The sequence below is a fragment of the Emydura macquarii genome, unplaced genomic scaffold, assembly GCF_026122565.2.
Source record: "Emydura macquarii macquarii isolate MOO-44397 ecotype Brisbane River unplaced genomic scaffold, CSIRO-AGI_Emac_v2 contig_2636, whole genome shotgun sequence".
NCBI classification, from domain to species: Eukaryota; Metazoa; Chordata; order Testudines; family Chelidae; genus Emydura; species Emydura macquarii.
In genome coordinates, this window is record NW_027132773.1 from 11,171,592 (window position 1) to 11,198,086 (window position 26,495).

The following is a 26,495-nucleotide window of genomic DNA, read 5'->3' on the forward strand; positions in this document are numbered from 1 at the left end:
TCTACTTGTTTCATAAAGTTGTGATGGTTGTATTTTGTCCTGCTGCAGAGTGAGTCTCATTATTGTAGTTAATGTTTAACCTTTTTAGTTTCTTAGGACCGAGTTTCATACTTAAAGAAATCTGTGTTTTAAAAACCACCAGAAGACACGTTGGAATTTTTTTCCATAAAAGGTTAGTTGTAGGGAGAAACTTTGGGGGTGTCTTTTGTTTGCTGTAAAACCATTTAAAGGATAATGGATTGTTCAGCACTGATGCAGGCATTGGTTACTATGAAATGGCTTGAAGGCAAATAGTCAATCAAGAATATGACATCTTCTAAATATCAACAGAATGCTTCTATCAGCATATTTCCTGTTAGGGATTCATACATAACTCCACTCAACATCTTGTATTAAGCCATAAGGAAACTGGAAGAACTTATTTCGTTGTTTATTGACATCTGTAAAAGCATTTCATCCCAAGTAATATTTTTTTGTGATATAGGTTTTGTCAGTTAGTTTGCAAATAAATACAGAATAGCTATTTTGGCTGTCAATTTACCAATACTGGCATGCCATTCAAGACTTGTTTTTCCTGAATAATCAGTAAGTGAGCTCATCAAAATGCATAAAACCTGTGCCTGCAATGCTGTATTCATAATTAGAAAGCATACAAATCCCCCAAAAATTGTTCTAAAGAGTGGAACACAGGCTCCTTTTAATTCGTATGTGTTACTTTGACCTTAATAGCCCCCTTTCTTCCCCGTTATCCCAATAAATAAATTCCACTTTTCACTAGGAGAAATGTGCCATTAAGTAATTTTAATGCATATTATTTAGTAGCAGCTATAAAGATTTCCCTCAAGTCAGAACAATAATTCTCTACCCCCTCCACCTTTGAGATTACATGCTTTATTGATTCTGTGGGGTTTTCAGCTTCTGTCAACTCCAACAAGCTATCATGTATTGAACATATGATCCCCAGCCCTTAGCACAATGACTTAGATCATGGCAAGCAAGCTGGCTCTCAAAACTGCACATTCTCCAGTGACATGGGAAGTTCCAGGTTTCAAACCTTTCTTTTTTTTTAAAAAAAAACCTCCTTTAAAAGGCTCCAGAGTCGATCTCAGCAATTATAGGCCAGGAAGCCTAACTTCAGTACGAGGTAAATTGGTTGAAACTATAGTAAAGAACGGAATTATCAGACACATGGGAAGAGACAACATGGTTTTTGTAAAGGGAAGTCATGCCTCAACAATCTACTAGAATTCTTTGAGAGGGTCAACAAGCATGTGGATAAGGGTGATCCAGTGGGTATAGTGTACTTAGATTTTCAGAAGACCTTTGACAAGGTCCCTCACCAAAAGCACTTTAGCAAAGTAAGCTCTCATGGGATAAGAGGGAAGATTGTCTCCTGGATCAGTAACTGGTTAAAAGATAGGAAACAAAGGGTAGGAATAAATCTCAAGTATACATTCAAAATTAAGGGGTCTACATTAGCTGATATCACTCAAGAAAGAGATCTTGGAGTCATTGTGGATAGTTCTCTGAAAACGTCTACTCAATGTGCAGCAGCAGTCAAAAAAGCTAACAGAATGTTGGGAATCATTAGGAAAAAGAGAGAGATAATAAGGCAGAAAACATCATATTGCCTCTATATAAATCCATGGTATGCCCACATCTTAAATACTGCATTCAGATGTGGTTGCCCCATCTCAGAAAAGATATATTGGAATTAGAAAAGAGCAACAAAAATGATTAGGAGTATGGAACAACTTCCATATGAGGAGAAATTAATAAAACTGAAACTTTTCAGCTTGGAAAACAGATGACTAAGGGGGGATATGATAGAGGTCTATAAAATCATGACTGATGTGGAGAAAGTAAATAAAGAAGTGAGCACCAAATTAGAGTAACTAGAAAGAGTTTTGATACAGTGTGTCCTATAATCAAGAAGAGAGATATTAATGAGAAGAAATAGAGACTCTGTGATTAACTGTAAATCATTTAAAAGTCAATACGCTGATAATTTGCCTATGTATAATTGTAAAAAGTAACCATGTCAGCCCTTTAATACAGAAGGATAGATCTGAGTTTATTTCATATGTAAAGAAAACACCCAACAGCAATTTGCTGTCAGCATGAATAGAAAAATTGCAACAAGAAGGATGAGTGTGGTTGACTAAATGAGTAATACCGCAGTTAAATATTCAGGTGTCCCTGAAATACTCTGCTACTTCAGCTCCTCCAGACTGGTGCTGGTGTGTGTAGGGATGAGGAAACCTTGGTTTTTAACTTTACTTTTAGAACAGTTTTCATAAATGGGGAGAATGGCAATATGTACTAATGTTACTGGCTGATGATACTGTGCTGTTATTACATCTCACAGTTAGTTCCTTCAATAAGAATATTCTGTCTTCTATGGAAATAACAGATCACATTGTTGTTAGCCAACAGGGTTTGAGGTCAGAATTTTGACCCACTGCATGTGACTTACGGACTAGTGTGTTACACGTCCCCTTTGTAACTGATCCACAGAAGATACTGGAGAACTGCACGCTTCAGAACCTTGCTCTCTAGCTCAAACTATAATCATACATCTAGCACTAGACATTCCCAGTTCAATTACTAGCATTGGCCAAGAAGTCAACCATTACATAAGTAGGGGGTTATCTGATATTTTAACTGATGTCTTACTCACATGCTTGAGATGAGCTTCCTACGTGCAAAGGAAGTGTGTAACCTACTAGTCAGTGTGTGGTGTTTGTCTTCCTCTGTGCCTAAGCCAAAGAGGCTATGGGCCTAACTCTTTAATTCCAGCTGGAGTGACTCACGCTTTTAGCAATGGAAGTCCCTGGTTTAGTCTCTGACTTTGGCTAAGATGCTGGTCGTCACATATGTATGATGCAAGCACACCTTTACTGGGCTTGGTATAGGCTCCATTATCTTTAATGGGCTTGCTATACTATTGGACTCACTCTGCTGATTTCTCCAGCTTTGTGCTGCAAATGGTGTAAAACACAATTCCTTCCAGATTTCCAGAAACTTACGTTGGACTTGATAATGAAGGTCATATTTTATATCCCTGTTCATTTCCACTGCCCTTGTATGCCCAGCTCATTAGGCTCTGCTATCTAAATGATGTTAATGATTATCAGCCACATCACTGAGAATGGGTTGCTACTTCGTAGTAGTCTGTAATGGGAATGGGGTTGCACAGGTGAGGAAGGGTATAATTTGGCCTACTGGATGTAATGTAAGGTACTGGAAATCAATACAGCATGATATGCTTAGTTTATATAATCCGTTTACATACTGAGCTTTTAGAAATCAGTAGGACAGGTCTTTCTGTACTAATAAAGGTGTCCAGAAATCTATTCAAGGGTGAGATCTCTGGAAGAAGTCTAGTCAGTGGAAGACTACCTTTTAAGAGATCCACATCACAAAGGACTAACCAGGTAGCATTAGGTGGAGGAAAGTAAGTTGTATTGTGTCCATAAAAAATGGCCATATTTTTGGACTCTTAACAATTATTTGTGACAGTGAGAAGGCTGATTATGCTCTTACACTCAGAGCAGGAGTAACTGGTGTAAATCAGAAGTATCACCATTGAGGATAATAGAGTTTCATCAAGGTAAAACTGGTGTAAGTGGGAGCATAATCAAGTGCAGAAACTATCCTAAAGGCTTGGGGAAGAAAAAAATTGAAGGAAGGAAATCTGGTAAGGTTTGGAAAAAACACTACTCAAAACAAGAACCAAGAGTAAACTAACAAATTCCCTCTCCCTTCCAGCTCACCCCCCGTCTACAGGTACTCTCTTTTTAATGCAGCCATACTGCACCAGTAGTTGTGGCCGATGTTTTAGAAGAGCATTAATTCTCTGCTACAGTAAGGATTTATTGTCTTGATATGCTACTGAAATACATAATGTTGGTTGTGTCAGGCAGTCTGGACCCATCAAGGGGTTAATAGCTGGAAATATCTTTTTGATTACTTGAATTGGGACCCTTTCCTTTCTTCATGCCTTTGGAGGTATACACAGATAACAGACTAGCTACCATTCGTTGTGATTGAATGAGTTATTAATATTTAACAGTAGAGAAGGCTACTAGATCATCCTTTGCATTCATTAGTATGGCCTTACTGTTATTCTAAGCTTTTATGGGAAGAGGTTCAAAAATTCTCTCTCTTCTTTGATTAACTGCAAATCATTATGGGAGTCCAATAATATTGATTAAAAACATTTTTATAAAACCCAGTAATGCAGCAGATACTGTATTGTCAGCAGACAAATGCAGCGGATTCAGCTGTGTGACTTCCTGTTTTCTTTTTTGGTTGCTGAACAGACATTGATGAATGCTCAGATGGCTTTGTTCAATGTGACAGCCGTGCTAACTGCATTAACCTGCCTGGCTGGTACCACTGTGAGTGCAGAGACGGCTACCATGACAATGGGATGTTTTCACCAAGTGGAGAATCATGTGAAGGTCAGTATCCAATAAAGGGGGAAATGTCTAATAGGTCACTTATTGTTATCATTTATAGTACGGTAATGCACAGAGTCCCCAACTGATATTGAGGATCCATTGTGCTGGGCACTGTATAGACATAAAGTGAGACAGTCCCTGCCCCAAAGAGCTTACGGTGGGAATAGATAAGACAAACAAAAATGGGAGAAAGGAAGTATTATTTTCCCTATTTTACAGATGGGGGAACTGAAGAGCACAGGAAGATTCAGTGACTAGTCCGTGGTCACATATGAAGCCTGTGGTTAAGCCAGGAATAGAATCTCTTTGGCCTCGTACCTGCTTGTAGTAAAAACCGGGGCCAGGTTGTGTGCAGCCCCTCTGTAGGTGTGTGGCAGGAGGGAAAGCAGAAGAAACCTCCTCCCATCCTCCTTGCCCAGCCAGTATAAGACAGGCAGAATTGTAGTCCCTGCTCTTGGGGAAGCCAGGATCTTCTCTCTCCCTAATCTCCACCCCAAACAGAGAAAGGAGATGGTTCCAGCCTTTCTGTGGACTGGATTTATTTACTAGTTGGCTGCAAAGAAGAGTAGCAGAGAGGAAGGATAGTCCAGTGGTTAGGGAGAGATTTTCCAAAATGAAATGCTACTAAAAAGGTGGTGATCCCTGTATATACTAGCAAGCAGAGGGAGTGAAGGAGACTATGCAGAAATGAGGCTTATCCAGCCAGTTCCTCCTCTCCAATTACCTTGTACACTAACATTTTCCCCTTTAAGAAACTTGCCATATTGCAAAGAATGATTCAGGGGATGTAATAAGCCACTACCCACCCCCAGGGTAATATCATGTTGCTTTTACTGTTCATAGAATTACTGTCTGTAGAAAGCAGCAGTTTGAGGAATAGCATTAGAAGGTTGGAAACCCTAGAGGTGGGGTGGGGGCGGGGGTGGGTGCCGTGTAGAATCATTTCATAGGCTTTATCAAATGACATTACAGGGAACAAGAAGTTAGTGGGTATAACAGTTATTTTAGGATGCAGCTCTCCTAGTATGAAGCACTTACTCTTTAAGCATTTATGAGCCTCTACTCTAAAGGCTATTTTAAGAAAAACAAGGCTACGTGTTCTGTTCTGGTTTGTTTAGATCAGAATTGTGCCTATTCCTTCATATTTGGTAATTATAAACTCTAAAGCCTCACACAGCATGAGCTGTGCAGCTTTATTTAAACTCAGATCTGCAAGCAGTGTCGATCCCAAAGGGAAGGAATCGAATTAATTTCAGTGATGCAGACACAAAGAATGCTTTCCACTAAGAGCAAGGGTGACCTTTTCAGTATCCTCTTCACCACTTCTTCAGCACATTTTTACCACATTTGAAAGCCTGTACTCCCAGGTGGATTAGCTGCCTGGCTAGTTGAATGAGTTACTGATTTTATAAGGCTGGGCTTCTCCATCAAGAACTGGCTAAATTTCAATGCTGGTCAGACAGATTTCAGAACAGGCCAAATAGTTTTGGAAAAATTCTTCTCTCTCTGACCAGGGATCTCCCATCTGTCTATTCACAAGTCTCAACTAACTAATTGTCCATGAAGATAGATAGTCAGTAATCATCCAACGAAAGGTTTTATCTGTGACTGTAATACTGCGTTTGCCTTCTGGCTTTAACATTGTGATTTGGTGATGTCTACTAGACATTTGGTTGTTCAACCAAACTGAAACTAGACATACTAAATTTTTTGCAGTGTGTCCATCACTAAAGTGAGCATTTAAACATCTTATAAGCAATAATGATTCCATTTCTATAACAATGAAGAGCCAAGGGAAAAGAAAGACACACATTGTGTATCTAAATGTGTATCACACATCTAAATTCTACACACTTTTAGAATTGCTGCTAAATAGAAAGCTTGTTAAGGTTTTCCACAAGGCTTCAACAGCTCTTTAATAAATATATACAGAAAGGGACAAGTGATTAGAATTAATTCACAAGTATTAGGAATACACCTGCATGCTGTTGATAACCCTAGTCGCTAACAATGGACTTTCAGATTGACTTGACTATTTGCAACACTAAACTTTACAATATGTAACAGCTCAAGGGACGCAAGGAGGTTAGATATTCTGTTTCTATCATATTGCATTCTCTTTTATTGGACTGAAGCTATGACATTGTGTCTCAAGTAGAACAGAAAGACAGAAAAAAGTGTGATGATATGATACAACCTAATTTATTGGAATATGTAAAGTTGAACATTTTAGGGCCAGTGTTAGTTAGACAGACTTGCTCAGATAAAATAAGAACCAAGCTAACCTTCAATCAAAACTCAAACCAAACCAAAGTTTTTCTGTAGTTGAAAATGTTTTATAAATTTCTTTTTTTTTTTAAGATATATTTCCTCGCTTCTGTTGCTCTTCACTTTGCGGGTTTATGTCAGGACCAGGAGTGGAAGATCCCAAATGCAGCAAAAGAATGCTATGTCAGACCTGTGCAGAAAAAGAAAGCAAGAGAAATGTCACAAAAGTACTAGATTTCTAGCCCAACTCCTAGACTAAAGGGATTTTTATCAGTCTAGATAAGTATCCAAATTGATTCGAACATAAGTGATTTTGAGGTTTAACCCATGTTTTAGCAGTTGGGTGCAAATTCATTTCTGGTGTAAGTCTACTAATGTCCCTTTAGCAGAAAGGATCTGCAAAATAAAGAGAACTGGCCCAAAGCTCAAGACCATTTTAGTCCAGAAACAATTGGATAAGAACTTCCTCTCTTTCTCCCCTGCCAACAGGCTTCCTATGTTGCTGAAATATCTTTGGATTTCAGCACATCTGGAAATCTCTGCTGGATTGGTTCCTGTCTTCAAACTTTCTAATTTAGCAGCTCCCTGCAGTATCAAGGGACCAATGTGTTCGGAGGTTTCTCTGACCTGGGCAAGGCATGGAGTTTACAAAATTTGTATAAATGAACCACCCAGAGCCCCAAAAAGAGGGTGTTTCAGCCTTGGTTCTTTTCTCAAAGAAATAAAAGATAGGAGGCCTTTGGGGACAGGAGTGGGGGTTGGGGAAATCAGGTAGTTATGGTCATGTGATGTGATTGGGTTGGGAGGTGCAGGATAGGAGGAGGGTGAGGAAGATCTTAAAATGTACAATATCAAACCATTGAACATCACACATGGGTTAGGTAAGCAAAATTTGGCTCTCAGTTAAGCTCTGGATAACTATTCACATTTTGCAGAATTTATCCAACACAATCCTCCAAACCTTTCGAGGCTCACACATTCTTATCTATGCCACTCACACTGCTAGATTCCTAAGCACTGTGTTGTAAGCTGGCTGCAGCGTGTTTATGTGTTTTTGGAAGATGACATGGGAGTGATAATAATGATATAACACCTGTCTGGGATTGCTGGAAATTTGCAGCCTGGACTATATCCCCCCCATTCATTGTATTCAGCGGTAATAGTTACAGAGTTTAGTCCCCAGCAGCCTCAATAGTTTATGGTATTTGGTGCCCTGGTTATGGCTGTAAACAAAACATCAGCAACATAATTCATGGTTTATGGTGGTTTGTTGCTAGTCCACAAAAAGCTGAAGTAAGCTTTTGCCAGGGAAGGATGATTTGTTCTTAAGCACTCTGCAGATAAAGACTGAAGTTTGTTGCTGATGAATAATGCAGATATGAATTTCATGCATGCAAGTTTGTGTTTCTCTCGCTGCATTTTGAGCACGTTGCTGTTTCTGAGAATCTCAGTATGGATTTCCACTGATGTGAGCCGAGAATATTTAACCTGTCTTGTCCAGAGCAGTCATTTTTCTGAGTTCAGCAATCAAAAAGTTCAGAAGCAGAAAGGTGGGAATTTCAGAAGTGCTCAATGATGGCCCAGCTCTGCTCTCACTGTTGTCAACATGTCAGCGGTACAGCTCCCATTGACTTCTGTGGGAGCAGTTAAACTATCACTGAACGTTTTTGAAAATTCCATCCCAAAAGGATTTCTGCCATGAATAAGTTGTGAGATGTGCCTGAGTATGGAGGGCTAAATACAGGCCCGGGGTCAATGGGCCCAGCTCCATTTACTGTAATGGAAATATTCTCATTTACATTGAAATGAGATTTGCCCAAAATTTGTCATTACATGTGGTAATTTTGAGTCGAATGAAGGTAGTGATCAGCTTGCTTGAGAAGTGACATTCCTTATTTGTGATACTGGCAGTGTGGGGGCCCTGTGTGAGAGAGCGTTTTCAAAAAGAAAAAATCCCTCTGTAAAAATGGCTTAGCAATAATCAAGAGAATTCCAGTGTTAGAAATTAATCATTTTGCTTAAATATTAAACATGTAAATGTTTTTGTTCTTATTGCCAGTAGCCAATATTGCAGGAGATTGGAAATTGGTTTACAGAATAGTTAGACAATGCCAAAATGCCAGTTTTGCTTCACATGGGTTTCAGCAATTTCTTTTTTATAATGGTTTCAATATGAGTGGCAGGAACATAGGAATTGCCACACTGGATTACATCCAGGGCCCAGTTTATCCAATATCCTGTTGCTGACAGTGACCAGCGCCAGATACTTCAGAGGGAGGTACAAGAAACCTTGCTTTAAGCAGTGTTAGAATAATCTGCCTCCCATATTAAATTTCCTCCTGTCCCTAATAATTTGACACTAATATACAGCCCAAAGCATGAAGTTTAATATCTCTTTCAAAATCTGTTAGCATTCACTATTGCAACTCTGGATATTCTTGTTACTCCTATAAATGTAATCTCATTTTGGATCTTGCTAAGTTTTTGGCCTCAACAACATCCTGTGGCAGTGAGTTCCACTGTTTATGTATTGTCTGATAAAGTATTTCCTTTAATCAGATTTGAATTTACTCCTCTTTCAATTTCATTGCACATCTCTTGATTCTTATGACATGAGACTGGGAGAACAGAACCTCCTGATCTAACTTCTCTAGGCCATTCATTATTTTATATACTTTTATCATGGCTACTTTTTTTGTCTCCTTTGTAAGGTAAAAAATTCCAGTCTTTTCAATCTCTCTTCATATGAGAGTTTTTCCAGGTCCCTGATCATTTTCATCACCCTTTTCCGAACCCCCTCAAATTCTTTGGTACCCTTCTTGAAATGAGGTTACCAGTACTGCACACAGTATGTTAAGCCACACCATTGATTTAGATAATGGCATTATGTAACTTTCCATGTTATTTTCCATCTTATTTCTTATGCAGCCTAACATCTTCTTTACTTTTTGGACCATAGCTTCACACTGAGCCGAAGTCTTTATTGAGATGTTTTACTTTAAGAGTTGAGTTTAAGACCAGCCTGGAGAAAGTTCCATTTCCATCTTTGAAGCCAAAAGTAGTTGAGTATTGTATGAGGCTCTGAGATCGATTGTGAAAGATACACATATGACTATATTGATTTTTTTTATTGGTCTCCTGTCCAGTAAATATCACAAACATCAGTTTTTAGTGCAATCTGTAATTAAAAACGTGGGGCCAGATTGTCGTGAAGTTGGATTTATGATTAAAGTCAATGGCGCTACCCAGATTTACACCAGCCACGGATATGGCCTTCCACATTCCACAATTTATTTATATCAAGTAGTGCTATTTACCATATGCTGTTTCAGAATCATAGGCTGAGAGACATGGATGGGATTTTCTCTCTAACAATAGGAGGCCACAGACAGCTAGAAAAACTAAATAAAGTCATTGAAGTGTAAGGCAGTGTATGCTGTTAGTTCGTCCCTCCAAAAGATGTGTGTGTATGCATTAATGAAGTGTCTCTGTAAAGTACTATGAAATCTTTGAAGGTTAATATCGTGTCAAAGTTGTTCAGCTTAATCCCCGTTGAGATTCATTTTGTTCTTTACTTTCTATGTTAGACACAAAGATCATGGATGTCTCTGTAACTTGAATAACTAATATGCTCTAGCTGGTACCTTAGATAAACCATGTGATCCCTTATTACTGAATGAAACTACACGTCAGACTTCTCCTTTCATATCAACTTTTCAGTAGATGTGTAGGTGATTCAAAAGCACTAAGCAGAGCTAGCAAAACAGTTTGGAAGCAAATTCATTTGTCTTTTCCTTTGCTTGTTACCTATCCTTTTATTTCTCCTAGATGTAGGCTTCCATAGACTAATGGTCTTTCTGGGACTTAGTATTATCCCTGCTGTGTCTCTTGTCTAGAAGTTGTGGTTGCCATGTTCTCACTAAATAACTCAACAACATTCATGTAGAAAATGATATAAAAAGATTCAAATGATGTTTTTTCCTTTAAAACAAGGAAAGGGGTTTTCAAAGTCATTGTGTGAACTTGTAATTTATTTCTCCCTATTCTGGTGGAGTGCAAATTAATTTTCAGCTGAAGGCTTTAATGGCTGAAAATAATTTATACTGGCTATAGCAAGACCGTTTTTGTTAATTGAATGTGGTTTTCACAGACATTGATGAATGTGGGACTGGAAGGCACAGCTGTGCCAATGACACAGTTTGCTTTAACTTGGATGGTGGGTATGACTGTCGATGTCCTCATGGAAAAAACTGCACAGGAGACTGTATCCACGATGACAAAATCAAACACAGTGGACAGATTTGGGTACTGGAGAATGACAGGTGCTCTGTCTGCTCTTGCCAGGTTAGTATGGATAAAGTTAACTGGTTTTTTAATCACTGGTGGGAAAGAGGGAGAGATTGTTAAAGTGGGATTCCAGTGAAATTACTTTATTACAGCTCTCCTTTGGTTCCCTCTGCCATGGAGTTGATGTCACAGGAAAGGTGATTTCCACAGGACCATTCGGGATCAGTGTGCTTCCCTCTGGCATGCCTGATCCCAGTCCTATTCAATTCTTGCCATTTTCCCCTAGATGGATACTAATCCCTTGGAGATTTTGCTGTGCAATCCTGGGAAAAGGAAGACAGAGTCATCAGAGACATCCATCTCCCCTTTTCCATGTGGGAGAGATGAAATTTGTGTACAGAAGATGTGAGATGTAGTTAGACCCAGGATCCTGATAGTTATACCCAGGTCCTGGGATGTAGTTAGACCCAGGATTAGATTGGCTAGAACTGATGAAATTTGAACGAAAAAAATCTATTTTCCCCCCACCTTCCTTCCCTCTCATATATCCCAAGGTACAATGGGCCATCCTCCTCAAATATTAATGTGAAGCTGTTCTTTCCCCTAAACTCATGCTTAGTGCTGAATATGTTGAAGCAGGTTCCGGGCCCAATGCACTGCTGGCAAAAACAGGAACAACTCCATGAAAACAAAAGTTTCGCCGTCATTTAAGTTGGCCCCTGGTTACGTTTAGTCTTTCTAATATGAAGACTTTGCAATAGGTATAGGAAAGATGGATTGGTCTGGAAGTTGCTAACAAGATTTACTAACAACTATATAAAAATTAATATAATCTTAGTAAACTCTATTAATCTGACTGTCTCAGGGAAACCAGTATATTTCATCAACTCAGGAGAGGGCTGACTGAAGAATTGCTGTTACGAGGGAGATACACAAGAAGTTAAGGACATGCAAATTAACATGTGCTTTAGAATTAAACCAACATACCTATTTTGTATAGTGACTACTGAGTTATGCAAATTTCTGTGATCACTATGTACTGATCTGTCTTGGAACAACAGAGTGGATATGTGATGTGTCGGCGGATGGTCTGTGACTGTGAGAACCCTACTGTTGACCTGTTCTGTTGCCCTGAATGTGATTCAAGACTCAGTAGTCAATGTCTACATCAAAGTGGGGAGCTCTCTTACAACAGTGGAGATACCTGGGTGCAGAACTGTCAGCAGTGTCGATGCTTGGTAAGTCTTCCTACAACAGCAAAGTATATAATAAGAAAAATTAATTCAAAATATTTTGGCACTTTCTAAATTGAATTTCACTTTAAATGTATTTGCATCTTAGTTTGTTTCCTTTTTACTAACATTTGTGTAAGACATTTGTGTAAGGCCTAAGATTCATTTAATCGCAAAATGAAATTTGTTTAATTCTGAAAGAAAATTTGTTTTGAGTGGAGAGTTGATAGTCATCTAGTTAAAGAACCTAAACAGTGACCAATCACATCCTGAAGAGCAAATTCTGACTATTGAATTTTTAAATGACTATTACAACAAGCAATTTCTGATCAGTGCATAGCCTGAAATTTGTTTGTTAAGATATTTATGGAACAATTTCAAACAAAAGACAAATTAGCAAAAACCCAGTCTGCTCATGACCAATTCACAAACATGAAAAAAGATTAAATTCCCTGAGGTAAGCAAAAAAAAGAAGCTTACAAGAAGTGGAAGCTTGGACAGATGACTGAAGGAATATAAAAATATTGCTCGAGCATTCAAGGGTGAAATCAGGAAGGCCAAAGCACAATTGGAGTTGCAGCTAGCAAGGGACACGAAGGACAAAAAGAAGGGTTTCTACAGCTATGTTAGCAACAAGAAGAAGGTCAAATGAAAATGTGGGCACCTTACTGAATGGGTGGCGGGCAACCTAGTGACAGATGATGTGGAAAAAGCTGAAGTACTCAATGCTTTTTTTCCCTCTGTCTTCACAGACAAGGCCAGCAGCCAGACTACTGCACTGTGCAGCAGAGTGTGGGGAGGAGGTGAGCAGCCCTCAGTGGTGAAAGAACAGGTTCAGGGCTATTTAGAAAAACTGCACATGCACAAGTCCATAAGGCCAGATGCAGTGCATCCGAGGGTGCTGAGGGAGTTGGCTGATGTGATTGCAGAGCCATTGGCCATTATCTTTGAAAACTCGTGGTGATTGGGGAAGGTCCCAGATGATTAGAAAAAGGCAAATATATGGTGCCCATCTTTAAAAAAGAGAAGAAAGAGCTTCTGGGGACCCAGACCAGTCAACTTCACCTCAGTCCCCAGAAAAATCATGGAGCAGGTCCTCAAGGAATCCATTTGGAAGCACTTGGAAGAGAGGGAGGTGATCAGGAACATTCAGCTTGGATTCACCAAGGACAGGTCATGCCTGACCAACCTGATTCCTTTCTATGACGAGATGACTGGCTCTGTGGATGTGGGAAAAGTGGTGGACATGATATACCTTGACTTTAGTAAAGCTTTTGATATGGTCTCCCACAGTATTCTTGTCAGCAAAGAAGTATGAGTAGGATGAATGGACTTTAAGGTAGATAGAAAACTGGCTAGATCATTGAGCTCAACAGATAGCAATCAATGGCTCGATGTTTAGTTGGCAGCCAGTATCAAGTGGAGTGCCCCAGGGGTCGGTCCTGAAGCCAGTTTTGTTCAACTTCTTCATTAATAATCTGAAGGATAGGATGGATTGCACACTCAGCAAGTTCGTGAATAACACTAAGCTGCAGGGAGTGGTAGATATGCTGGAGGATAGGGATAGAATACAGAGTGACCTAGACAGATTGAAGGATTGGGCCAAAAGAAATCTGATGAAGTTCAACAAGGACATGTGCAGAGTCCTACACTTAGGACGGAAGAATCCCATACATTGCTACAGACTGGGGACCAACTGGCTAAGCAGTAGTTCTGCAGAAAAGGACCTGGGAGTTACAGTGGACAAGAAGCTGAATATGTGTCAACAGTGTACCCTTGTTGCCAAGAAGGTTAACGGCATATTGGGCTGCATTAATAGGAGCATTGCCAGCAGATCAAGGGAAAGGATTATTTGGCACTGATGAGGCCACATCTGGAGTATTGTGTCAAGTTTTGTGCCCCCCACTATAGAACGGATGTGGACAAATTTGAGAGAGTTCAGCAGAGGGCAACGAAAATGATAAGGGTGCTGGGGCATATGACTTATGAGGAGAAGCTTGAGGGATCTAGGCTTATTTAGTCCGCAGAAGAGAAGAGTCAGGAGGTATTTGATAGCAGCCTTCAACTACCTGAAGGGGGGTTCCAAAGAGGATGGGGCTAGGCTGTTGCAGTAGGCGAGGTCTAGGTTGGATATTAGGAAAAACTTTTTCACTAGGAGGGTGGTGAAGCACCTAGGGAGGTGGTGGAATCTCCATCCTTAGAGGTTTTTAAGGCCCGGGTTGACAACAGGGATGATTTATTTGGGGTTGGTCCTGCTTTGTGCAGGGGGTTGGACTAGATGACCTCCTGAGGTCCCTTCCAACCCTAATCTTCTATGATTCCATGAATACGTTGTTTCTCGTGAATTGTTCACCAAGCTGCACTTTACTGCATTGGTTTGAAAGCATGTCCCTTTAAAGTTTTAAGAGGCAACACGTCTTATGTCTTTTAGACATAATGCAGTGCAATTAGATCTCAAAGTATAGTGGTTAACGGGGAGACATCGATGAGCGGGATCAGAGTCATTTCTAGTGGTGTACCCCAGGGATTGGATCTTAGTCCAATGCTATTCAGTATTTTTACCAATGATCTAGACAATTATATAAAATAGGCAGATGACACAAAGTAAATAATGAGTAGTATAGGTTTCTGTTGTAGAGTGATCTGAATTGCTTGGTTAGATGGTCACAATTGAACAAAATGTATTTTAATACAGCCTAATGCAACACAATACATCTGGGCACAAGGAATGCAAGCTATAGCTACAGGATGGGAGACTCTGTCTTGGAAAGCAGTGACTCAGAAAAAGGACATAGGGGTCATCACAGGTAGCCACCCCGACATGAGATCTCAGTGCAGTACTGTGGGGAAAAGGGCTAATTCAATCTTTGGGTGTATAAAAGGGGAAATATCAAATAGGATTAGAAAAGTGACCTTGCCTTTGTAGACAGGATTTTTAAGACTGTTGCTCTGTTGCTAGAATAGTGTCCAGTTCTGATGTCCATGCTTCAAAAAGAATGTAGAAGTGCTGGAGCGACTTCAAAGGAGGGCCACAAAAATGATCTAGAGTCTGGAAAACAAGCCTTAGAACATGAGGCTGAAGGAGCTCAACTTTACTTAGCTTATCGAGGAGAGCATTGAGAGATGACTTGATCACTCTGTATAATACTTACAAAGGGGAAAGATATCAGAGCTTTTCAATCTTGTTGAAAAAGGCATAACAAGATCCAGTTGCTGGAAATTGAAGTTGGACAAATTCAATCTTAAAATAACACTTATTTTCCTAGCAGTGAGGATAATTAAATATTGGAACATTTTAACAGGAGGTGGAGGATTCGCCATCTCTTGGAGTCTTTAAAAGAGTAAATATCTTTCTAAAGAATCTTTAATCCATTTTCTGGGAGAAATGCTACAGCCTGCATGTGCAGAGGGTCGGGCTAAATAGTCACAGTGTTCTCTTCTGGTCTTGGAGGCTGAGAACTTATGAATCCCTTTGTTCATTCCCTTCCCTCATAGGTCACAGAGGGAGCAGAAAGCTCTGCAGTGCCCTCAATTTTCTCATAACAATTTAATCTCTGCATTAAGACAATGATCACAATCAAATCTCATGCTTCAGAGCTTTAACCAGTCACCTTTAGGAGTCAGGAAGGATCCCCCATCCCCCGTTGCATTATTGGCCAGATGTATTCTTTTCTTTTCTTTTTTTTTTTGCCTACTTCTGAAACATCAGGGATTGGCCACTGCTGGAGATGGAGCATCTACTACGGTGGACCTGTGTTCTGAGATAATACAGAGAATCCTCTTTTTTAGATGCCTGTCTGATGTGTCTTGCTCACATGCATAGTGTGAAACTGATAGCCACATTTGGGGTCAGGAAGGAATTTTTCCCCCAGGTCAGATTGACAGACTTTAGGGATTTTTCTCTTTCCTCTGCAGAATGGAGGATAGCTTATCTGCAAGGATCATCTGGGCATATTGTAGCTAATCAATTCCCTGCTGCTGCAGGCTTTTCAGGCTTTGATGCCATCTTGATCTGTCCTGTTCTCTGCCTGTGGCACACAACAGTTTAGTCTCCTGACAACTGAAATAGATTTAGTCTAACTGAAGTCAGTGGGCTCAATATAGGCGTAAGTGGTGAAATTTAACGACCTGTGTTGTACTGGAGGTCAGACTACATGATCTCCTAATGGTACAGTCTGACCTTAAATCCTATGGAATAATAAACTTCTCAGTTACAAACGATCACCAGATGAAAGTGAATTGTGTTTTTACCTTGGTTTCATCTACAGAATTAAATCCTGGTCCATCCAGTGACTTTCTCTGGTCTGACAGTCATGAATAACAGCAAGGAACAAATTCCACATGGACAAACTTTTGTAGGTTTCAAGTTCCCCCTTGTTAAAATGCAATAAAATAGGTCCCCATGTGGTTCATTAAATGCCTAAAGAATAAAATCCCATAGTTTGTAACTTCGATAGAGGACTCTCCTTTATTCAAGATGATACTGTTGTAGCTGCAGCCAGCTTTCCTTCAATTACCAGATGGATGTTTTAGGTGATATCTCTATTGTTTTCTCTTTGTACTTTCTTTCAATCAAAAAAAAATCAATAGAAATTGCAAGGTCAGTCACTGTTTCTGAAGATTACTTTAATTCCCAGCATCATGTGATTCTAAAGAACAAGGAAAAGTTGAGCCAGATGAGAATTTATGAGAACTGCAACTTCATAATATTTTCTCTAGGGAAAAAGTAAAGCAAAAGCCCTAGCAAATTCCTAGATGATCTTTCCCAGCTCTATGCTCTGGGGATCACTTAAATCACCACTGTTTAAGGCATTGTATGTGTTTTTTGTAAATGAACTACTGTCTTAGGGCCCAATGCTGGTTTCGCCACATAAATCCTGAATAAATCAGCCAGGTTTAAGGCACCTGCACAGGTATTGGGTCAGAGATGGAATCCTGCTCCAAAACCCAAACCTAGTGATAGAGGTAGGACAACCAAGCAGCTGTGGCCTCTCTGAAATTCATATTTTGCCTGGCAGTTTTGGATAATATACTGATCCCTTGGTTGCATGCCAGCCTCAACACCCATGCCATTGAGCACTAATACACTAGGCATCTTCAATTTTTATGCAAAATTACAAATATATCAATATCCTCAGAAGAATCTTCTGATCCAAAACAAATAAAATTCTCTGCTTCAGCCTACTCATGCCGTTTCAACCCAACCCCTCAGGGAAAGCTTGGGAAAATAGGCTTGGGAAGTCAACTAATCTGGTCCTGGGATCAGACCAAAGGAGCAGAAAGTTCCAGAATTAAGGACCCTCAGCCTCTTCTGTTTTCAATCCAGGAGAGTTAGCTTTACTGCCTACGCTGATTGTATCTGCTCAATTTCATACCAAAAAGAGATTTCTGGTATAGCCAGAACCTAAGCAATTTAGGACTTTACAGGGCAAAACCCACCAGTTTGTATTGTAGTCAGAAACAAATTGCAAGCACCTGTAGACTATAAAGCACTCATATAATGTAGTCTGTTGTGGCTTATGTAATTGTCAAACTGTGATTTAGTAAGAGAATAGCCACATTTTGCACCAGATGAAGTTTCCAAGTGGTCATCTGTAGAAGCTCAATGTAGACAGCATTGGAATAATCTAGTCTTGAGGTGGCTTGGGCCGCCTCTTTGTGCTGAGATCCACATCAAAGCACAGATGAAAAAGGATCATAAACAGCTGAAGATAACAGCTGTGTGTGTATAAAGCCTACAATATAATATATAAAGAGTATAAAATATAATTCAGTAACAAATGGCCAACACACTTAATTGATAGAAATGATTAAATCTCTGCCATATCTTCAGTTCCTTCCCCAAACCTACAGGCATCATCTTGCTTTTACCCATGCCTCAACCAGCTAATGCTCATCCAAGCCCCAATGTTGGTTAGACATTGGATAAGAAACTCAACTGTACTATGGTCCAGTGAAATTGATATACAGGCTGTCATCTACACAATAGAAGCACCAAAACCCATAGCACTTTGCTAATTGCCCTAAAAGGGACTTCCCTAACACATACAATTATAAGAATGGCCCCACTGGGTCAGGCCAATGGTCTATGTAGCCCAGTACCATGTCTTCCAACAGTGGCAGGTGCCAGATGTTTCAAAGGGAGTGAACAGAACGGGGCAACTTATAGAGATGTCCAGTTCCAGTTTCTAACAGTCAGAGGTTTAGGGACACCTCGAGCATGGGGTTGTGTCCCTGACCATCTTGTCTAATAGCCATTGATGGACCTATCCTCCAGAAGCTAATCTAATTCTGTTTTTAAACCCTGTTATGCTTTTGGCCTTCACAGTATCCCCTGGCAATGAGTTTGATTGTGTGTTGTGTGAAGAACAGACTGATTGTGTGTTGTGTGAAGAAGTACTTCCTTATGTTTTTTTTAATTTCATTGGGTGACTCTGGTTCTTGTGTTATGTGAAGGGGTAAATAACACTGTCTTATTCACTTCTTCCACACCATTCATGATTTTATAGACCTCTGTCATATCCTCCCAAGTCATCTCTTTTCCAGGCTGAAAAGTCCCAGTCTTTTTAATCTCTCCTCATATAGAAGCTGTTCAATACCCCCTAATTATTTTTGTTGCCCTTCTCTGTACTTTTTAAAAATTTGAATATGTTTTTATGAGATGGGGAACCAGAACTGCAGGCAGTATTCAAGCGGTGGGTTTATTTTCTGTCTTATTATCTATGCGTTTCCTAATGGTTCCTAACATTCTGTTAGCTTTTCTGATTGTTGTTGCACATTGAGCAGATGTTTTCAGAGAACTATCCACAATGGCTCCAAGATCTCTTTCTTGAGTTGTAACAACTAAATTAGACCCCATTGTTTTGTATGTATAGTTGGGATTATGTTTTCCAATGTGCATTACTTTGCACTTCTCAACATTAAATTTCATCTGCCATTTTCTTGCTCAGTCACATTGAACAGGATGCGTGACAGAACAACACCTTGTAAAGACTTGCATGAGAATGCTCATTTGATTTCAGGCTATCACCTGGCACTACCCAGTGAGGTCCATCAGAATAAAAGAAGGGGGTGACTCTAGAATAAGCTTATATACTCTGTTAGGATGCATGGTGGATCAACAACACCTCATGGCCAATGATATCAAGGCCAGCTTTATACACTTGTGGCCTGATTATCCTTGTATTTATCCTGATATAAATCAGGAATATTTCCTTTGAAATCAGTGGATTACATTGGGAGAGATGAATGGAGTGACACTGGTTGACTCTCAAGCACCAAAGACTCTGCATTTGTTCTCCTAGATGTGGTTCTGCTACCAGGGAAGCAGATAACTGTCTATATTTGAGCACTCTATCCCCTTTCATGGCCTCTTGGCATTCCAAATCTCCTGTGTAGCCAAAATGCATTCATTTGGTTGCCCATTGAGCTTGTGCATCCACAGAAGGTCTGAGTAGCATTTTCTCCCTGATACAGCAGGGACTAAATAACTTGTTTGAATAAAAAGGGAAGGGGGAGGAGAGGCAAAAAGATGTCCATTTACTAAGGTGGATAAAAACTGATGATTTTTTTTTTAATCGGATTTTTTAATTTAAATATTTTTCTTTTGTATTTAAATTAAATACAGGTTTATTTTTTTTTTTAATACATTTTTAAAAGACATTTCAGCTAAATATAATACACTTTCTATGTAACTTCTGGTATTGTCAACAGGAAATAAGCATCAGAATTCTTTTCTCTATCTTAAATAGAGCCACATGGGACAATCAGCCAGCAAAAAGAGATGTCATAAAAACATGTCATAATACAGCAGAAACAACACAGAATATCTCAAGTGATCTCTCTCTGTGTTCCTTCTTTTAGCAAGGTGAAGTTGACTGTTGGCCCTTGCCTTGTCCAGAGGTGGAATGTGAATTCAGTGTACTGCCTAAGAGTGAGTGTTGTCCACGCTGCGTCACTGACCCCTGCCAGGCAGACACCATTCGTAATGACATCACTAAAACTTGTCTGGATGAAACTAATGTAGTTCGCTTCACTGGATCTTCTTGGATTAAACACGGCACAGAGTGCACCCTCTGCCAATGCAAGGTAAAAAGCATAAAATTCAAGCCAAGAGACCTCTTTACCAAGTGGCTCTGCGGCTTATAAATATTAATAGTCTGGTCAATGGGAAGTCAGTTTCTACACTTGCTGTTCTAAGGTTGCAATATAAAATATTCAGCTTTTATAAGTCAATCTCTTCTGTCAATGGTGCAGGGCTTTCAAGAACCAGATGATAGTTTAAATGCATCAGCAGGACAGAAATCTAGAAGCATCATAGCCCATGTTGTACCTCACCTTGAACAATTTAGCAAACATGTTCTTCCCACAGAAATATCTTGCTTCGACTGTGATGGCAGATCTGACTCCTGCCAGCCCCATTCTATTTTGCAGATACTTACCGTGTCAAATAATTTCCAAAGGTCTGTAAGATCTGACCTCATACAGCAAATATATTTAGTGGAGTGAGCAACAAATTATCAGGAATATTATTTTCTCTTTGAGGATTGTGATGATCAAATATTTTAAGTTTTGTAATGGCAAAAATGGAAATTCCACTCTTTCTTGGTTTAAAAATGACAGCAGAATCCACATGATCTGGTCCTTTAATATTCCTCAGGACTAAAGCACACATTATCTCAAGAAGAAAGGTTAATGGTGAAAAGCTTCTGTGAATTCTGCTGCCTCTTCTAAAAGAAGTAAAGAAAAGGATGTTAGAATAAAGTATTTCTATTACACAGACACACACACACGAGGTATAAATAGAGAAAATAGTATTTTCTACTGTGTATAACTGAAGAATGACAAGTAGCAGTTCCACAACAGAGGTGACCATCTGGGGGGAGGGGAAGAGAGAGAGAGAGAGAGATTGAGAGCAAGGGAGCAGGATCAAATTGGGATGGAAATCTGTAACCCTCCCAAATAATCTCAGGGACACTAGTCTCATCCCATGTCCTTCCCCTAGGGCTAGAGTAACACCTAAGGCTCCACCTCGAAGAAGAAGCAGGATCAGAATCCACATGCTGTTGAGTTGCTTGGGAGTATAGAAGAAATTTATTTGTAAAAATTCCACCGGTGGTCACCTGTGGAACCTGTCCCGTCTGTGCTACCTTCCTGAGAACCCAGAGTGGCCTGTCTACTTCAGAGCCAGTTTATACAGCACTATGGGCTATTGGTGCCAATTATTGCATTGTAAATTCAGGTCATGATATGGCCCTATATGAGTAATATAGATACTATGCCAATCTCCATGGACTCCCGATGCCTCATGTCAGAATCCATTCTAAGAATCTACAGAGGAAACCAGTTCAGCTAGTATGCTCCACATTATTCCAAGTACCTGATGGACGTTGGTGTAATCCTTTTCTTTTAGAATAGTTAGAAGAAGAAATGCCAAATAGTCATTGTGCCCATTGAAACTAGATTCACCATTTACCCTTAGGTTTTCCATGTTATGAATTTTTGAATATCACAAGGCATAATGATATAAATAGAGCCACAGACTCTTAATAATAAACATGTACCATTTTGTTCCTCAAAGTACAAAATCTATTTTGTTTCTCTTTCCAACACCATGTTCTTTTTTGACATGTACTGTAAGTATTTTAACTTTGTTTTCCATCCAAGCAGTCTAATCCAAGCAAACAAAGTGAATACCATAGCACAGCTTGTATAGTTTGATTCTGTAGCACATAATATTAATACCATACTGCTATGTGCCTCATTTGTACTGCTTCGTTTCACTGTTTTCTAGTGGCGCATCACATGGCAGGTCAAAGCTTTAGAATAAGCCTCTCTAACCAAGCCATTGCAAAATAGGTTTACACAAAATCCTTTAAGAATTCAGAAAGCCAGACATCAACTAAAGCTGACTGAGCCACAAAACCATTTCAAATCACAAGTAAAGAAGGTGAACTCTAGGATTGCTGGCATGGTTGTCTAGTCACCTGCCACGTATAGAGTCAAGAAAATGAATGAATAATTCTGACATCCCTAGTGTTTAATCAGCCCTGCACTTCAATTGACTAAATATATTTACAGTTATTTAAAAATTATATGCACTATCTGAATTATAAAAGAGTCATACTGAGGAGAAGAGATGGAAATGCAACGAATATCTCTTCTTTAATACTTGTATCACTTTTCTAGGCAACTTGTTTCCATAATTGCTGATGTTCATAGCAATATGTCTAAACTAAGATCTGGAGGGGAAACTTTAAGGATTAACCTTTGACAGTGTTACAGCCTGAAAGTATTAACTTGAGATATTCAATGCTAAATAAAACTCATGGTCCCCTGTGTCAAATCTAAATAAAACTCCTAATGCCTTGTCCTCTTTGCCTTCTTTATTGTGCATGCTGGGCCAAATCGTGATCCATTTGAAATAAATAGCATATCACCAAATAACTTCAGTTCTATGTCTTAGTTTTATTATATGGATCACAACACACTTATTAGTCAGTGAAATCATTAGATTCCTTTTACATAGAGCATGGGACTGAAGTGAAGAAAGAAAAAGCTCAGAGAAATAAACAGTTTACACGTTTATTTATAAATATTCTTCTACCAAATAGGTATTTGCAGATGGTCATTCTTATTGTTAATCTGACTTTACAAAATACTAACTATTTAAATCTCTTTTTTCTTTTCCTTTTCCTCTCACAGAATGGTCATGTTTGTTGCTCAGTGGATCCACAGTGCCTTCAGGAACTGTGAAGCTAATAACCATGTCTCACAAGCAGTTTCTGGTTACAGAATTTTCCTTCACAGAAAGACCTTTAGACCAAAAATTGTACAAAACCAAAACTGAAATCACGTCAGTTTAGTCCAGCTAAAGTGCAGAAATGTTATGTACCGAGTGAGTTTCAGTTACCTGAGTCAGAATGAAATCTACAAAACTTGAGAAAAGCTCAGATGTGTAAACCTTTCTTTGAGGTCAGGCTCAACTTCTGGCTATTTGTGTGTCTGACATCGTTATGCAGAATATTAGGTTAGTGTAAAGTGACACATTGTAACATTGTACCTAACGATGTCAAGATCCAGAGACAACTAGAAGTGATCATTGAGCCTACTGAAGCTTTGAAAGTCCAACACTTCAATAGGCACAGAGATTTTTACCTAATAATATTTGAATCTGCACAAATTTTGTTTGATTGCTCACTGCAGAGTATAGCAGAAATTTGAGTAAAGGGAGGATGTCTTCAGGAAAAAAGAATATAGCAGCTAAGATGTGTTATGTACAGTACATGCTCTGAAAAAAAGATATGTTATTGTAAAAGAAGTAATGCACAGGCATGGCTACTTAATGTTTTCTGATAAGAAAAGTCATCTATATTTCCTTGTTTTACTGCACTTATTATTTCTTGATTGAATTTGTTCAGTATAAGGTCGTTCTTGTGCAAAATTAAAATAAATATTTCTCTTACCTTATAATATTTCTGGCTATGAGTATCCTTCACTGTTAAGGGTGATGTTTGTATACATTATAGATTATTCTTTCTCCTTTGTGAATAAGGTTGTATATAGATGTTTATACCTGGCACAAAGCTGTGATATCATTTCACATTAGTGTTAGTTTTTAAGGGATTGACCTTGCAAATGCTTGTGCATGTGAGTAACTTTACTCCTGCCTGTAGTCCCATTGAGTTTTATTGGACTGACTATTCATGTTCATAAAGGTTAGAAGGATCAAATCCTGAATGTCGTAAGGATATGGCCAAACAGGTTAGATGCAACATTCGACCTTCCTTAAAACTGTTCTAACTTGTGGGAAATTCTCTCTAGATTCTAAGCCCTTTTTTCTTATTGTTAAACTCCACCACTTTGGTGATTTAGGTATTTTGGAATAAAAAAATAATAGCCTCTGCTAATATGTGATGATTCTCCCTGTGTATTTATTTTTGTTGATGCAATGACAATCATCCAGACAGCAGAGAAAGCTTAATTTAATAAACCTTATTTTCACAACTGTACTGTTGTGACAATAAACAAAAGAGGCAATGTGACAAAGTTGTGTTGTGCTACATTGGAGAAAAGAATACAAATATACAAATAAAATAAAGCTCTAAAAATACTCAGAAAAAAATGAACAATGCAATATTCTACATTGGATCATTAAAGCTATGAAGGTTTTCAAACTGAATAATTTTTTTTCCTCGTCAAGGCCTTGTCCATAAATAAAAGCTACTCAAGGGATTTACTGTTTTATCCACAGTTTCTGACAAGCTGCAATCAATGTTCTTGAAGAAGCATGTTAGCTCTTTGAAAAAGAAGCTGTTTTATGCAGTGATTTCCTGTCTGCTAATAATTGTCCAGGGGTCATGTTTTGCCCTCAGATACACAGGCACATTTGTTGATTTAAACACAGTTGTGTGCCTGTATCTGAGGGCAAATGTGACAGAAGGTGTTACTGTTTGGGGATTATGTTGTAATTTCATTATAAAATGTGTGTCAGAAATGCACATAGCTCAGACTGTTTTTTGTTGTGCGGGGTAAAAAAGGAGTTAATATTTTGCTTGAGGGTAAAATCCTCCAGTTCAAGTAAAGGTTGCAGAAAGCCCTGAATGAACACTGTGAAACTAGCACAGGGAAGAGGCAGGCAACACACAGCCCAGCTTCATGCACACTCTATGTTGGACCCAGAGATAGGGGATTTGAGGGTTATGCAGATGAAGTCGATGGGAGTCTGTCCAATTGGTCCACAACTACGTGAATCCATGGGCACTTAAGTATCAGGCTTGAGGTATTACTCCATCGCTGGAGCTAATAGCAGCCACAAAAAGGCTGAAAGGGTTTTCTATGCCCTATCCATGGGCTGGAGAAGGATTCTGTTCCCCTAACCTCCAATGTATTTCCTGTGCACCTAGTCTGGTTTGGGTTATGCACAGAGATCAGTTTGACCCTAAGACAATGGTAAAATCAAAAGGAAAAATTCTCTTGATTTGATTTTTCCACTTCTTAGAGGCACAGTAACATTTACACTTCATCCCAGTTTGTACTTCAGAACTGAGAATGTGAATGATGGAAAACAGATCTCTCCATTCATTGCCAATATGCCACTGGAATGGTGTGTCTTATGGAGGGTTTTTTTGTTGCCATCTCATTGAACAACCTGCAGTTCACCCACAACTAAATCAAATATAGCCAAGACATACCATAATAGCTTTTGTCAAAATGAACCTTGTGTCAGATCCTTAGACAGCCAGTCAATACTATCTGTATTTGAGGAACAGATGTTTTTCAGTTGAACAAAGCTGAATAAATAAAATATGAGAATGGGGTAAGGGACCATTTTCCAATCTATCAGTGTTCCAGATTTGCTAATTACTTGGGAGTTCTTGTAAAGGTCAATAAATTCCACAACGACATAACTCTCCTTATCAGTTGACCCAGTGATTAGAGTTCACGTTTTTAATTTTCCCCCAAACAGAAAATTTAAATACAACTGAAAATGGATCTCCAAGAATTCCAGGCCTGAAGAATCTATGTCTGGTCATATCAAACATTTATTTTCCTTAAAAAATAATTCATTAAAAGTACTACTTTGCCAGCTCACAGGAATAGGTAGAATGAAGCTGATCTGTTGTGTTCTTCTACTGACCTTTCATTATTGATGCACTGTTTTCAGCACTAGAATTCAATAACTCCCATAAAAGAATTGTCACCTCTTTGCAGAGTAATTGCCCTAAGTTAATAGACCTGCAGATGTAAAGGTAGAAATGTCTTCAGTTACACTGGATTCAATTCTATGGTGAAACAAATTGGCAAAGAATAGCTGCATTGTAAACTGTTGAAAACTAAACACTTTAACTGGAAATTTCTGGTATCTATAAATTCACTCTGGACAAGAGCAGGGAGGAAGCTACATGTCTCTTCACTCAGTGCTGGTGTTAAAACACTTGTATGTGAGACAAACTGAGACTAAAAGTGAAATGTTTGTCTTCATTCAGAAGTTAGATTAATAGAAATTGAGCTGTGAGTCCCAAATATTGATTATACTGTGCAATAAACTTACATTCATATACGTATAGTACCAAAACTCTAAAGAGATATGCATAGATGTATGCATGTAGCTTTGTCTGCTCTGTGTGTGCATGTGTGTGAGAGAGAGACCTTTTCAACTTAGTGGAAAGAGCTGAAACTGCCAGGGCAATAAAAGGAGGTTTTTTGTGTTATTAGGAAAAAGGAACACAGTGTAGCACTG

The 26,495-nt window shown here is 39.0% G+C and overlaps 1 protein-coding gene across 1 annotated transcript in view; it reads left to right on the plus strand.

Annotated features, from left to right (window-relative positions):
- NELL2 (neural EGFL like 2) overlaps window positions 1–23,727 on the plus strand; it is a 218,221-nt gene extending 194,494 nt beyond the window's left edge. The window contains exons 16-20 of the mRNA XM_067564164.1: window positions 4,326–4,466; window positions 10,885–11,078; window positions 12,083–12,259; window positions 20,117–20,341; window positions 22,958–23,727. Of these exons, the coding sequence (XP_067420265.1) occupies window positions 4,326–4,466; window positions 10,885–11,078; window positions 12,083–12,259; window positions 20,117–20,341; window positions 22,958–23,008 (788 nt within the window). The 3' untranslated portion in view covers window positions 23,009–23,727. The remainder of the gene's footprint in view (window positions 1–4,325; window positions 4,467–10,884; window positions 11,079–12,082; window positions 12,260–20,116; window positions 20,342–22,957) is intronic.
- Window positions 23,728–26,495: the final 2,768 nt, after the last annotated feature.